Source organism: Microtus pennsylvanicus, chromosome 17, assembly GCF_037038515.1.
Source record: "Microtus pennsylvanicus isolate mMicPen1 chromosome 17, mMicPen1.hap1, whole genome shotgun sequence".
NCBI classification, from domain to species: domain Eukaryota; kingdom Metazoa; phylum Chordata; class Mammalia; order Rodentia; family Cricetidae; genus Microtus; species Microtus pennsylvanicus.
The window spans coordinates 34,265,320-34,279,455 of record NC_134595.1 but is presented as its reverse complement, the minus strand read 5'-3'; the positions used below and the strand labels follow the sequence as shown (position 1 = coordinate 34,279,455).

Genomic DNA, 14,136 nt, shown 5'->3' with positions numbered 1-14,136 from the left:
TCTACGAATGTCAGAAGTTACTGAATAACAAACTCACGATGCGCAGAAGTCTCGCTGATGGCATTTCATCAGCTGGTCCCACTTTCCTCCATCGCCGTGGCTGAGGAAAGCATAATTCTCTGGTTCCAGTCTTAATTACCGGCATTGACACTGTGTGTGTGTGGGGGGGGGGGGGGACGGTTGTAAGTTAAAGAATTGCCACTACCTAAGCTAAAGAGATCCCAGCAAGCCTGCATCCCCCCCCACACACACACACACACCTCACCTCCCCCTCCTCCTTTAAGTCAGAGGCCAAGAAAGAACAAAGACTGTAGGGGGAGGAGGTGAGGAGGCAGGGAGTGGGACTTCAGAGCAGAGGGTGTCGGCCATTTAAATCTAGTTGGAACTCTTGGAAGTCAAAGCTCTGAAGGAGTTTCCAAGTGGCCTGAGCTAGAAGCTGATAAGGACACAAAGGGAACTGGGGTGGGGGTGGAGGGGCGAGATAAAGCACCGGGCAGGAGAGAGCCCCCCCTGGGGTGGGGGATACTACTGAATGCTACCACCCCAGAGCCAGGCTGCCAGTCAGAGTGGAGCTGAGCCTCAGGAGTGAGGTCAGGACCAGTCCAGAAGGGTGGACAGATGGACAGACAGACAGACAGACAGCAGTTTAAGTAGGCTGTGTCAGTAGCGGGGAGCCAGCCGAGCTGAAGCCCCCGAAACAGTCAGGAATTGTGCCAGTCCACAATATTAGAGGTCAGGTGACAGGTCAGTGGGGCCATAGCATGGCAGTGTTAGGGGCCCACCTCTCCGTGGGGTCCAGATGATGGGGTTCCACCACTCCCCCCATCCGCTGTGTGTTAAGTTCTCGGGCTTCATTGTCCTGCTGTGACTATGTCCGTGTTCTCGCCTGGTCCCGATTCACTTTGATAAGTGTGCGTGACAACATCCTTTTCACTTTTAGGAATACGTTATTTATCAGTCTGTATCTCATGGACAGCAGCATCCGTACTCAACATGGAGTCAAAAACTGCTTGTAAAATAATGGCAAAAATCAGGGCAAGGCCCAGCCTGGAAAACAAACGTTGCTATAAAACACTATGGAGCGATGGGACAGCGCACAGCCTGCTGTCGACATCCTGACTGAAGGAACTCCCAAGAGTTCAACTAGACTCTTAGATGGAAGCCACCTCACGCTCCGAAGACTCTCCCTGCTCTGACCTTGGAGGCTTTCCAGTCCTCCCAACTTACTCCTCGCTCCTGCTGGGGCCCCTGACTCACAGAAAAGACCTAGGTGGCAAGACGGCTCCACACTGTACCAAGTCTGGCAACCTCATGAAAGAAGGAGAGAACTAACTCTGAAGGTTGTCCTCTGACTACACATATACATACATGTACACACACAATCACACACATAACACATATACATACATGTACACACATAATCACACACATAACACATATACATACATGTACACACACAATCACACACATAACACACGTATACATACATGTACACACACATAACCACACACATAACACATATACATACATGTACACACATAATCATACACATATACATACATGTACACACAATCACACACATAACACATATACATACATGTGCACACACATACATACATGTACACACACATAACACATATACAAATACACGTAAACACATACACATATATGTGCACACTATACATATACATATACATGTATGTTTAAAATTGGGAATTAAAGGGGAGCCATCCTTCAAGAAGACGTGTCCCTAAGTATTTCCTCAGCTCCAGACCATACCTCACCTTCTCAGGGCAACCAGTCTCTGGGGGACCCCAGTTGGGGTACCCTTCCACTGCTGACTTGATGGGCATCTCTGGGTCTCTCTGGCCCCTTCAGCACTACCTTGTGCTGTGTCCGGTTCTCAGGAGTGGACACCTGTGGCCTATGAGGACCAGAAGTTTCATTCTCATCAGAAACCAAGCCTCAACCCCAGATTTACCCACAGCAAATTTCTAGAACAAAACACAAAGCAGGCATCCTACCAGGGCTCTGACCTTGGAGAAACGCCTATCAAAGTCTGTGCAAGACAACACACCAGGGCAATTCTCAAGGTCACCCTGACTAACAGCTATCCCTGAAGTCACAGAGGACTCATCCCAGAAAGATGCGGACCCAGGATAGTGCTCCCTGGAGCAGGCTCTGGCAGAGGAGCTGTGCTGAATTCCTTGACCTTCAGCAAACCTCTTCCTACCAGCAAATGACCTCTGATCCTCCAGCCCTGATTCTTTGGCCCCCAGCTGTGAGGATAGACGGCAGACTCCGAAACCCCAGCCGGGGCAACTCCCAGAGTATAACACTAACTGAAACTAACTCACACGCCCTTCACCAGCTCCTGGCTGAGCTAAAATTATGGCTGCTGGCTTGGCTTATGAACCCTTCAGCCACAGCCACCACCGGCTCCAAGTCTCTTCCCTTGGTGGCTTCTCTCCAGGGTCCCCAGGGCTCCTTGCTTTTTGCTCTCCAGTTCTTTCTAACTCAGGGCAGCCCCCACGTCACCCTGCAACAATATCTTCCCAGTATGCCCTCTGGTGGGTCAGTGTCTTCCCGCAGCATCTGAAGTCTGCAGACCCAACAGGGAGGGAGGAGCCTAGCAGGAAGAGGGGAAAGGGGAGCTTGGGGGGGGGGAGAAGCGAGTTATCAAAAGAATAAATAGTGTCCTTCTATGTCCCGGCTCACTGAGCCCCCCTTCTGGGGCAGCAAGAGAATAGTAATGGAGTTTAGGGATGGTGTGGGGACTCTATTCAACCCCTTCTTCCACCCACATCAACATACCCTGTGACTGCCGGCTCCTCCCATTATGCACCCACAGCGTGGGGGGCAGCGGCAGAGTCCACCTGCAGTCTGGCTCTGCTCAGCCACTCCAGCTGTTCGGAGACGATTCCTAGCCGGCTGCTCTGCTGTCGTGACTGGACAGGTGGAGAGGGGCAGCCTAAATGAGCCCAAGAGGGGAGTCCCTGTGCTTCTGAGTAGAGATGGACCCGTGTGGTTCACAGAGAGCAGAATGAGGTGATGGAAACATGGCCGGGCCTGGTCAGACACACACACATGCACACGTACACGTGTACACACACACCCACACACACACGCCCATGAACTTGGGTACTTAACTGCCATTCATTTCCCCATTCCGAATTCATCCCAGGCTCCTATGACAAGCTGTCTTGATTGACCAGATATAACTGGAAAACACCACGTTGACCTAGCACGGCCCCCCTGGTTACCGCTTCCACGTTCCCCTGTGGTCCCAGGAGCCCCTGGGGTAGGTCAAACTCGTGTGATCATGATATCAAAAGCAATCCACCTGTCCTAAGCCTCCGCGCATCACCGGGGACACTGATGCGTCTGTTTCCCCTGCGTCATCTCGCATAACTCTGCGCTGGCAGGAAATTGAGGTCTCAAAAGGATAAGCCACCCGCCCCCCTAATAGCGGCCAGGAACTGGGGAGGACTGACCCAACACCCAACCCTCTGGCACTCAGGTCTGAATTCACAAGCCCTTACCAGAAACACCTGTGTCCACCTTCACCTGGCACCTGCAGAAAACTCCACACTGGGGCGGGAGGTCGGCGAGAGGTCAAACGGGCTGTTCTTCATTCAGCAGGGCAACTTGTGAAGAGCCGAGACACAGCACAGGCTCTTCCTCAAAGCCACGCATACAGCAAGGGTGAGAGGAGAGAACCCCAAAGCCTGGGCAGTGCCAGCTGTGTTGGCACATGCCTGTAACCCCCCCTTTCGGGAGGCTGAGGCCAAAGTGATCTGCAGTTCAAGGCCAGCCTGGACTGCGTGCTGAGACCCTGACTCCAAACTAACAAAACACAACACCCTGGGTGATGGACTAACACGGGGATAGGTAGCCAGTGCCAAGTCAGGATGGTGAGAACCGGGACCAGGGGACTGCAGAGACTCCCAGGGGCAGGCAGACAGGCCAGTGAGACTTAGGATTCAGGCCAGGGCTTCTTGGGAACTTCAAGAGGGCTTTGTCCCAGGATTCTCCACTGAAATTCTGGCCCCAGAAGGCCCTTCATTTTTTCTGACTAGAGCTTACAACATTCCAGAAAATTCCACCGTATGTTTAAGCACACACCCTAGCCAAGGATCACTAAGGGAAGGTCAAAAAGAATCTTCACCCTTAGGACTCACTGGAGCTCTCGAGTCTCCCCTGTATTCCCTGGGGAAGGGGGACGCAAAGAAAAGTGGTTCCCCATTCCTGCAGTGTGAAAGAATGTGGGAGGTAGGACTCAAGGACCACCTCCTGAGCCAGGCAGACCTCCTGGGTTTGCATATTTATCCACAGTGTTAGTTCTCTTCAGCCTGCCGTGCAGAGCGGCAGAGCGGATTACATCAGCACCCCAGAGCCTGGGCCAAGACGCCCCCTCCCTCCTCTACTGTGACTGGGTGTCACCCACTCCCAAGAGAAAATGGTGTACACACGGCAGATTAATAAAGGTCTGGAGACCAAAAAAAAAAAAAAGGAATAAAAAGGTATGTGAGGGGGGACGTTAAGTGAAAGATTTGTTGGCAATACAATAAAGGAGGTTTTTGTTTGTTTTGAGACAAGACTGGGGATCCCTGGCTGCCTGGAATTCACCATGTAGACTAGAGCGGCCTCAAACTCACAGAGATCCACCTGCTGGGATTAAAAGCATGTGCGGACACTCTAGTAAAAGATTGGAGTTTTTGCGGAGGCAATGGGCTATCTGGGGGGGGGGGGGCGGGTAAAGGAGAAAGAGTGGGGGACCCAGAGCCTTCCTAGGTGATCTAGGCTGGCTAGAGTCTGAGACGGGGAAACCCAGCCTCCTCCTAACATCATCTCTTGAGATGGCCGACAGGCCTAAGCGAGCCTGGGAAGAAGAAAAGTCGACAGGGCAGAGAGAAGGAAGCATTAGGGAAAACAGCCTTTTCTGCCTCCCTCGACTCCACACACCCAGAACTACTCCAGAAGGAAGAGGCAAGGCCGCTGGGCGCCCGGTGGGCGTGAAGGTGGGCGGCGTCCGGCGTCCCCACGTGTCCTGGAGAGGAGAAGCAGGCGACCCGTGAAGGGCCAGCGGGGAAGTCACCGCCTCAGGATGTCGGCGATCCTCAAGGTTTCTGAGATTCCGTCTCTTGCCCTCGCGATCCTGAGGGGCGTGCCTCTGAAGTGACCTGGGCTGAGCGTCCCCACGGTGAGCCGGGGCGCGAAGGGTTAACGTACCTGGGCCGCCGCCCCTGCGGCCCCGCCTCCAGCCGGGAAAAGAAAGTCTCCGACGGGGGCGCGGCCCGGCCCGGTCCCGCCGTCTCCAGCCACGGCGCCCAGAACTGTGATCCGTGCGCTCCGCTCAGCCATCCTGGACCGGGCGGCCATGTCTATGTGGTGAGTCGGGGTCTATGTCGGGCGCAGGGCACCTCCGGGCTTCTCCTTCTCCCAGAACCGCAGACCGCAAGGGATGCACGCTGGAAGTCGTGGGGCAGACATCAGTTGCCCGGGGCAGCGCGGGTGGCGGGAGATGCGGAGCGGGACGCGGCGCCGGAGCGGCAGGTGGGATGTGGGAGATTCGGGGCGCACGCTCGGCTCCCCGGCCACGGCTCGGGCAGCCGGTATGCTACCTCTCTAGGCCCCGGGACCCCATCAAGAGTTGCCCCCCGGGGACTCCTTCGGGCGTTCTTCCCTCCTGCGGCCTCTCCTCCGGACGTCTTAAGCCCTCTCCCTTCCCGGCTTTGCTCTTACGCAGTGGGCTGGTGCGTGCCTGCAAGCAAGGGGCCTCGCCACCGCCGTCCGGGACTGGTCCTTACTCGGACTCCGGAATTGGGGCTTCTTTAGAACTCCGAGGGCTGGAGTACTGGGTCCGGGATCCTCTGCTCTGGTTCCCAGAAGGGTTCAGTCTTGGCTCTCACCACCCAGCAGGGTATCTCAAGTGATTTCTTTCTCCATCCAACCTGGTGGCCAGGAAGTCTTGGAGCCTTTGGAAAAAATCTCACAGTATGGAGGTGGGGGCTTAATCTTCACTCACCCTGCGCCCCCGCGAGAGTAAAACCCGGAGGGAGGGGGTATCTCTACCTGCTTCATGGCTCTCTGGCTCCTGTACCTCCTGCCACGGAGGTGAGAGCCATCTCCCTGCTGCTCCAGCCCTGGAATGTTCTTTCCCCCAGTGTGAGCTAAGGAGGGAAGTTCTAGGGGAACGGGGCCATGCCTCTGAAAAAGGTGTGGTGGGGTTACCTGGGCAGGGAGGGTCCCTGGGGAGTGGGTTTCCCTCCCAGGGATGAAGGGCTGGGCATCTCATTGCTCCTTGTGGGATATTTAGATGGGGGTAAGGGGTCATAATGGTCGTAAGAGTGGCTCATTTCTGTTGAATCGGCTGTGTTGGGGGATACCAAACCAGAACCCACACTCAGCTGTGCTCCACAAGGGAACTCCCCAAAAGCTGCAATGAAGGCGCTTGCACTGACTTTTCCCATTTACATTGACTGGTTCAAAGTGATATGCTGTCCACACACCTAGGTCTGAACTAGAAATGAAAACCGGGGCATGGGCAGAGGTTTCTCTTCCTGGTAAAGTGACAGCATTTCCCTTAGTGCAAGCCTGGTATTTTATCTTGTGTTCTGTCCCATTTTGAGTGGGAAACCAGTATCTCAGAGGAGTTAAATAAACCCCTTCCCAAAGTCATTGACTTTGGAACCCCAGTAGCTGTTTCTCAGTGCTTCTTGAGTTGGGAAGTTATCATGAGGAAGGAATCAGAATCCTCTGACCTTCCAGGAAGTGGAGGCCACTGGCCCATCTATGGCCACCTAATCCTCTGGAGTGCCAGCTCACCCTCTTCTCTACTGCTCCCCCTAGGAAGAAAACCCTCTACCGGAGCGTGTGCCTGGCTCTGGCCCTCCTATTGGCTATCACCGTATTCCAGCGCAGTGTGACCCCTGGCCAGTTTCTTGAGGATCCTCTCCCACCCACACTGGAGCCACCCAAAACTGGAAATGGGGTCAATTCCAACAGCTTCTGGAAGAGCTCAAAGGATACAGCGGCTCCCTCCCCCATAGCCCCTCGGGGACCCCAAACCTGGGATGTGATTAGCTCTAACTGTTCCGCCAATGACAACCTGACCCATCAGCCCTGGTTCCAGGGTCTCGAGCCGCACTTCCGGCAGTTTCTGGCCTATCGCCACTGCCGCTTTTTCCCCATGTTGCTGAACCACCCAGAGAAGTGCAAAGGCGATGTCTACCTGTTGGTGGTCATCAAGTCAGTCATCACGCAGCACGACCGCCGGGAGGTCATCCGTCAGACCTGGGGTCGGGAGTCCGAGTCAGCAGGTCCGGGCAGGGGTGCTGTGCGTACCCTCTTCCTGCTGGGCACAGCCTCCAAGCAAGAGGAGCGGACCCACTATCAGCAGCTGTTGGCCTATGAGGACCGTCTCTACGGCGACATTTTACAGTGGGACTTCCTTGACAGCTTCTTCAACCTGACCCTCAAGGAGATCCATTTCCTTAAGTGGCTTGACATTTATTGTCCCAATGTCCCCTTCATCTTCAAAGGGGACGATGACGTCTTCGTCAACCCCACCAACCTGCTCGAGTTTCTGTCTGACCGCCAGCCCCAGGAAAACCTATTTGTAGGCGATGTCCTGAAGCATGCTCGGCCCATCCGCAGAAAAGAGAACAAATATTACATCCCCACCGTCATGTACAGCAAGGCCACCTACCCGCCCTATGCTGGTGGAGGGGGTTTCCTCATGTCTGGCGTTCTGGCTCGGCATCTCCACCATGCCTGTGACGCGGTGGAGCTCTTCCCGATTGATGACGTCTTCCTGGGCATGTGTCTGGAGGTGCTGGGGGTGCAGCCGACCGGCCACGAGGGCTTCAAGACCTTTGGCATCTCTCGGGTCCGAAGCAGCCGGATGAACAAGGAGCCCTGCTTCTACCGTGCCATGATTGTGGTGCACAAGCTGCTACCTCCCGAGCTGCTGGCCATGTGGGACCTGGTGCACAGCAATCTCACCTGTTCCCTCAAGTTCCAGGTGCTCTGATCTGGCTGGGATGCCAGCACATTTGCCCTCAAGTCCTTGGGGGTCCTGGGGCTGGAGCTACAGTATATGGCATAGTCTTTGGTCCCGTGTGGGAGAGGTGAAGGGTCTGGGCCTTCTGTGCCCCTGGGTGTGGTGTGGTACAGAGAGCCAGAGAGGAACTTCCTTGACCGAAGGTCATCTGAGGACCTGGATCCCTCCTAGCCTAGGCCTGTAGCCTGGCCCCTCTATCCTGGTAGGAGACCCTGGTGGCCTCTGCAGGGACATTTGCTCAGGTACCTGGGTTAGGCCTGGCCCCCGTGGGCCTGTGGCTGCCTCTTGTCATCACAGGGAAGTCTCTTCCTGTGAAGTACCCCGGCTCCCTGGGGGCCGGGCAGCATCTGTGGGAGCTCCACCCTGTGCTGGTCCACAGGTGTCCCCTGGTCCACACCCCTGGGTCTCCCTTTCAGCACAGCCCCAGGCTTGCCTGGAGTCTGCTCCAGATGTGACTCCTGGCTCTGTCTCCTGTCCAGAAGCCTGCCTGATTGGCCACTCTGACTACCTCAGCACGCCTCTAAACCTCAGTGTGGGCTCCAGCCCCACCCTCCACCCCGACACGGGGCAAAAGAGCAGTGCTCCTGACCCCCCCCCCCAAGGCACAGTGATACCTGACCACAGCCCAAGCCAGGTCTCACCCTTGCACCTCACTGATACTGACTTCCTGGCCAGAAACTGGCCTGTTTGGCCCTACACGTTGACATTCTTCTATTACTGTGAAGTTGTATTTATGAGGAATTGGAAGGAGATCATTCCAGGCCTTGGGAGGTGGTAGACCCCCCCCCCAATCTCTTTCTACACTCCCCTTCAGCAGTCTCGTTCACTGCCTACACCTTTACCATTTACCCCTTGTCTTTCTGTCCCACTCTGAGCTCTCCCCACTGACGGCCCCTGCTTGTCTGGGGCCTACACAGATTACTTTTCCTGTGAAAGATTGCCACCTCCCACCTCGGACTGGGGTTACCTGGGAAAGATGGAGGCCTCATTAGTTTCTCAATAAAACTGGACTGGTTGCTGAAGGTGTCTGAGCTAGTTGGTTCCTTGGTCTTGGCTAGAAGGTGTTTAAGACCTCTAGAGGGACCCTAGAGGAAGGGGGGCTGCTGATGAGGGAAGCCTGCACTCTTCAGGTAACCACGTGGATGGCAGAGGCCTTGGTGTAGGTTTAGATTTGCCAAGGTCAAGGCAAGAGCCCAGGCCCAAGGCTAGTGTTCTAGTGACCTTAGGCAGGGTATGCAGAGCCCAGTGGGCTTCCTGACGTTCTGTGCAGTCAGCCTGGAGGCATTGGGAACTGCCACATGCAGGACCTTTGCCCAAGCTGCTGCTTCCAGAGGAGGGAGGACAGCTACTTCCAGGACAGCATCTCCTGAGACAGTAGTAGTGAGCAGCTCAGGGGGAGCCACCATAGGCCCAGCTACCCAGACCCAAGGCTCAGGGACAACGAGGACAGGGCTGCTACCATTCCTCTCTAGCAAGGGTCTTCCCACGCCTCCCTTTGTCGACTGCAAAAAAAGAATCAGATGTGCAGAGCTCATCGCAAAGTGCATGCCCTGGTTCCCAGAAGTTAAGATGGTGACACTGCAGGACCCTTTTGTGGAACCGGGGCCTGCAGGAGGCCCACCTCTTTCAAAGGTCACAGACACCCACTGCCCCCAGAACAGCAGCAGAGAGACAATGGGAGACAGAAGGGCCAGGTGGAGGCTCAGGGGTTATACGTAGCCACCTCCAAGGACCAGGCAGAGGCAGGGTTCAATCAGAGGGCGAGGGAGGGAGGTGGATGGTTGTTTATTCAGCTAGGTGCCAAGCAGGCCTGAATCTCCAGCCTTGAGGGTTTTAGGAAAATGTTGGAGTTGACCCTGAGAATGGGGTAACAGAGATCAGTAGTTATGAGGCCCCTGCACATTGGCTTACTTTGTCCTGGGAACTGGGAACACTTAAGTGTCGGTAGCCGCCCTACACCCCCCACCCAACCCCCCACCCCCGGGTCCTGAGTGCTTCTGAGCCTTGCTCAACCTCAGACAGGGTGTGAGGCTTTGCTTCTGGCTACGCTTCCTCACTTGGGTCCAGGGCTGGGCAGGCAGGTGGGGGGCCGCATTTGCAGAGCCAGAAGGAAGGCCTAGGAACCCCTACTGGGGTGGGGAGGGATGCTCACGTTCCCCAACCCCCAGCAGTAACCGTCTTTGAGCCTTGTATCTGGTAGACTGGAATTTGGAGGAGGCTCTGCTGGTAGATAAGGAAGAAGTGCCCTGCTGAGTTTGTTAACCAATCCCCATTCTAGGGTCCAAAAGTGATGGAAACAGCAGACCCAGGGCTACACAGGCCAGACTCTTAGGCATCCACCAAAGCTCCAACCAAGAGCAGGTTAGGCCAGTGGGGCGGGACAGAATGGAGCTACTTCTATGAGAAAACCCCTCCATCAGCTCCCAACCTGCTTATCTGATAGAAGGAAGGATTCAGAACCAGAACAGGTATTGTCCAGTCTTGACTGGTCAGTGTCCAGTCCTGCAGGCAAGAGTAAGAGATTTTAGAAAGAATCCGGTCCCAACTGGTCAGGGGCTGAGCAGAGAGAGGCTCGTGGGGCTCACTGATTAGTTCTGACTCTCAGAGACAGGCGTAGTCTCTGGAGACAGCCTTTACCCTACATCTGAGAGAATGAAAGGTTGTGTTTCTTAGCTCGAGGCTATGTGTAGCCCCTGGGTCACTGTTTGAATCTGCTGAGAGCACCAACCAAACAGGATCCTCCCGGCAGCCGCATCTCGGTCTCTCTCTTCTCTTCTCTTCTCTTCTCTTCTCTTCTCTTCTCTTCTCTTCTCTTCTCTCTCTCTCTCTCTCTCTCTCTCTCTCTCTCTCTCTCTCTCTCCCTCTCTCTCCCCCATCTGTCTGTCTCGTTAGCGTGCTCTCCGCAGGCTCTGAACTATAAAACACATCAAATGGATGAAGATCCAAATCCCGCTACACCAAACCAGATAGGAATATAGCCCAACCCTATATTCTGAGATACTCGCAATGCCCAGCCTCCTACAGCCCCTTCAGCCATTCTGCTCAGTTGCCCTTGACTTTTTTTTTCACTTTGCCTAGTAAGTCTCCATCCAGGTTGCCTCTAAAGACACCTTTATTGCTGGCCATTCGGGGAAACAGGCATAAAGATAAAGGTTATTCTGGAAGACTCAGGCCTTTTCACTAAACCCTTGTTTCCCTAGTTGAGGAGGCACGACCCATCACCAAGGTTGCATAGCAAAAGGCAAGAAAAGTCTGACAGGTTTAATTAAAGGGTCCTTCCCCAGAAAGCCTCAGGTACCTCAGGCTGGATTTGAACTCCCTGGATTAGCTACTTGCCAACGGCTGGGGTTGCAGGTGTAAAGTCAGGACTGATGGAGGCCGTGTGGAAATCAAGGGAATCAGACAGGCACCTCCTGAAGCAGAACTGTCTTTAGTCAAGAGCGGCTGGAGGGCTACAGACTCTTCAAGGGAGGGAGACTGTGTGGATGTGGGTGGCCTGGGGGTTTTATGGGATGTGGAAAGGTGAGAACTGGGCTGGAGGAGGACAATTCCTCCCCACCCCCGCAGTCTGGAAGTGGTGGGTACCAGCCCGTTGGCCTGTGGCTTTCCTTACCAGAAGCTTCCACAGGTGTTAGTCAACTCTCCGTCCAAGTTTCTCAATCACCCTGAGGCTTTTAGATAATTATCCCTTTAACAGGCCCGTGCTTACCACGCCAAGTTTGTCCGGTGCTGAGGACTGAACCCAGGACTTCCTGCGTGCTTAGGCAAGCCCTCTACCTACTGAGCGGGGAGGCGGAGCAAGGACCAGCTCAGACTCCTCCTAACCTACCTGGTTAGCACTCTTAGTCCCAGGCACAGGTTAGGACCTTCTGTAATGAGCCCCCCCCCCCAAACAGAAGGGAACAGAGTGACCTTTCTAGCCTTTATGGTTTACTTCAGGGAAAGAGGGCTCTACCTTCCACGTCCTTTAGTTCAGCGTGACGTTTACTATCTTTTTCTGGGTGGACATTAGTAATAATAATTATGGAGCCCCAGTCAGTATGCCCGTTGCTAGGAATATTTGGCATGTATAAGTTATATGCCTTTGACTTTAGTAAATAGGTTTACATTTCTATGTAAATTCTTTTATGTACCCTTGTCGGGCATCCAAGTGCCCTCTTGGACCTTACTCCCAAATGTCCTCTGCAAAGTCAATTCGGGCTGTTCGCCATCGCTCCACACAGGGGCGCTGCTGAGCGGGACCTGCGCAGTACGGGAGCTTCTCAGGCCACACAGGCTACAGTGAAGCCTACGCTTCAGGCTTTAAAGTATCCATCTCTTTCACACTTATCGCAATCATCCCCTGCCAAAGAGCAGTTGGATGCTGAGGACCAGGATCCAGGGGTTTCTGGATTAACTGTGTAAACTCCTTCATAAACAGCAACTTTCAGGCTTTTGATGACAGTAGATTTTAGCCAGTCCCCAGACTGATTTGGGACAGCAATAGGTGGGGGAGGAGGGGGAGGGTTTCCTTACCAAGGACAGAAGGCCTCAACAGCAAAAAGTTCCTGTCCTCAGCTAACAGCTCGGTATTCAAAGGGAACTTGAAAGGGGGCAAAAGGCCGCCCCACGGTAGCCCAGAGCCGGGCTGCCTCCTCTGGCGTATTTGCATAACTAAAGGAGACCACTTAAGGAATCCTACCCTTTACAAAGGAAACCTGTTCCTAGGTGTAGTACCGGGGAGTAGGGAGAAGCTTCTGGAATTCCGTTCAACACTGTATTGAAAGGAAGAAATGGAGGTTTCAGAAGAATCCCACAGCTATTGTGTGACAGGGATTGCCTGGAACCCTATGCTCCCAACCCCCACTCCAAATCTTCTCCCCCAACATTCGTCCCTGCCATTTCCCTCACAGATGCTTAGTGGTAAATGTGCTTGCTTCTGTGTGAAAGCCTACAGATTACCAAAACCTGTTATGTCCAATGATTCTCTCTGGAGAATCTCAGAGGCATGGAACCTTAGGGGGAGGGGGAATCGGATAATTATTTAAATATCGTGATGCTTTTCTGTTCCCTGGCCCAGTCTGAAATGTCTGCACCAAGCCACATTTACTGTCCTGAGCCTCTTTCCACGATTAAAAAAAAAAATGCTATTACGTTTGTTTATTTATGGGACGGAGCGTGCGTGTGCCGAGATCAGAGGACAGCTTGCGGGAGCATGTTCTGGCCTTCCAGTAGGTGGGATCTGGGGACAGGACTCCTGTGTCAGGCTTGGTGACAAGCACCTTCCCATGCTCCGTCATCTGGCTGGCCCCATTTTCTAAGCTGATGACTGTGCAAACTGCCAGTGTGGGGAGCACTTAGGTTGATTTCTCCCTCCTGTGGAAAAACCAGTTTTCCTCCGTTTGCAATTCAATTCTTTAGCTCTGCAAATGTGTGCTGTTGAATGGTTCCTTTGGCTGGTCACCGCGTCTGCCTTGTCCCCCTTGTACCAAGTGAGGAAAGTCACTAACACACGCTCATTTCTGTGTCTGCATGAAAGAAATGAATTTACCTTCCCGCGGTGACTAAACTGTTTTCTTATTTAAACAAAACGCTGCAACTTTTGCATCTGTTTCTGATGCAAAACTGGAAGTGTGGGAAGATAGGCGACAGTTCGTTCTTAAGTAGGCAGCTGGTTAGAGAGATAGGTCCGAGATGTGGCGGCACTGATCTGAGCACTTCCGTTTTGTAGGGAGATGGGCCCTTGCACAAAAGAAACCCTGTAGCTGAAGCTTTTTTCCACTCCCGAAGGCCTCTGAGCTAACTCCCAGCCAGCAGGATAACTCCCTGCTCCGTTCCCCAGCCAACCACAGATAACCCAAAGGGTGGGCTTGGCTAAGCTAACTCCATCTCCCTCCCAACCACAGGGCTGACTGCAGATAACCTATAGGTGGGCTTGGCCGGTTTTTAACGGTCCCCACCCCTGCCGTACTCAGTCAGGTCCCTGGAGGCCTTTAAAATGACCCAACGGACTAAGTTTATCTGTGCCTGGTCCAATTTAAAAGGAACCCACCCCTGCTCCACACCCTATTAGAAAATATATTAACCCAGAG

At 53.9% G+C, this 14,136-nt stretch overlaps 1 protein-coding gene across 1 annotated transcript; it reads left to right on the top strand.

The window, feature by feature from the left end:
• Nucleotides 1–5,076: 5,076 nt before the first annotated feature.
• On the top strand, nucleotides 5,077–13,178 carry B3gnt7 (UDP-GlcNAc:betaGal beta-1,3-N-acetylglucosaminyltransferase 7). Its single transcript, XM_075951729.1, has 2 exons — nucleotides 5,077–5,391; nucleotides 6,853–13,178. The coding sequence occupies exons 1-2, from the start codon at nucleotides 5,381–5,383 to the stop codon at nucleotides 8,033–8,035; spliced, it is 1,194 nt and encodes a 397-aa protein (XP_075807844.1). The 5' UTR covers nucleotides 5,077–5,380; the 3' UTR covers nucleotides 8,036–13,178.
• The last annotated feature ends 958 nt before the right edge of the window (nucleotides 13,179–14,136 follow it).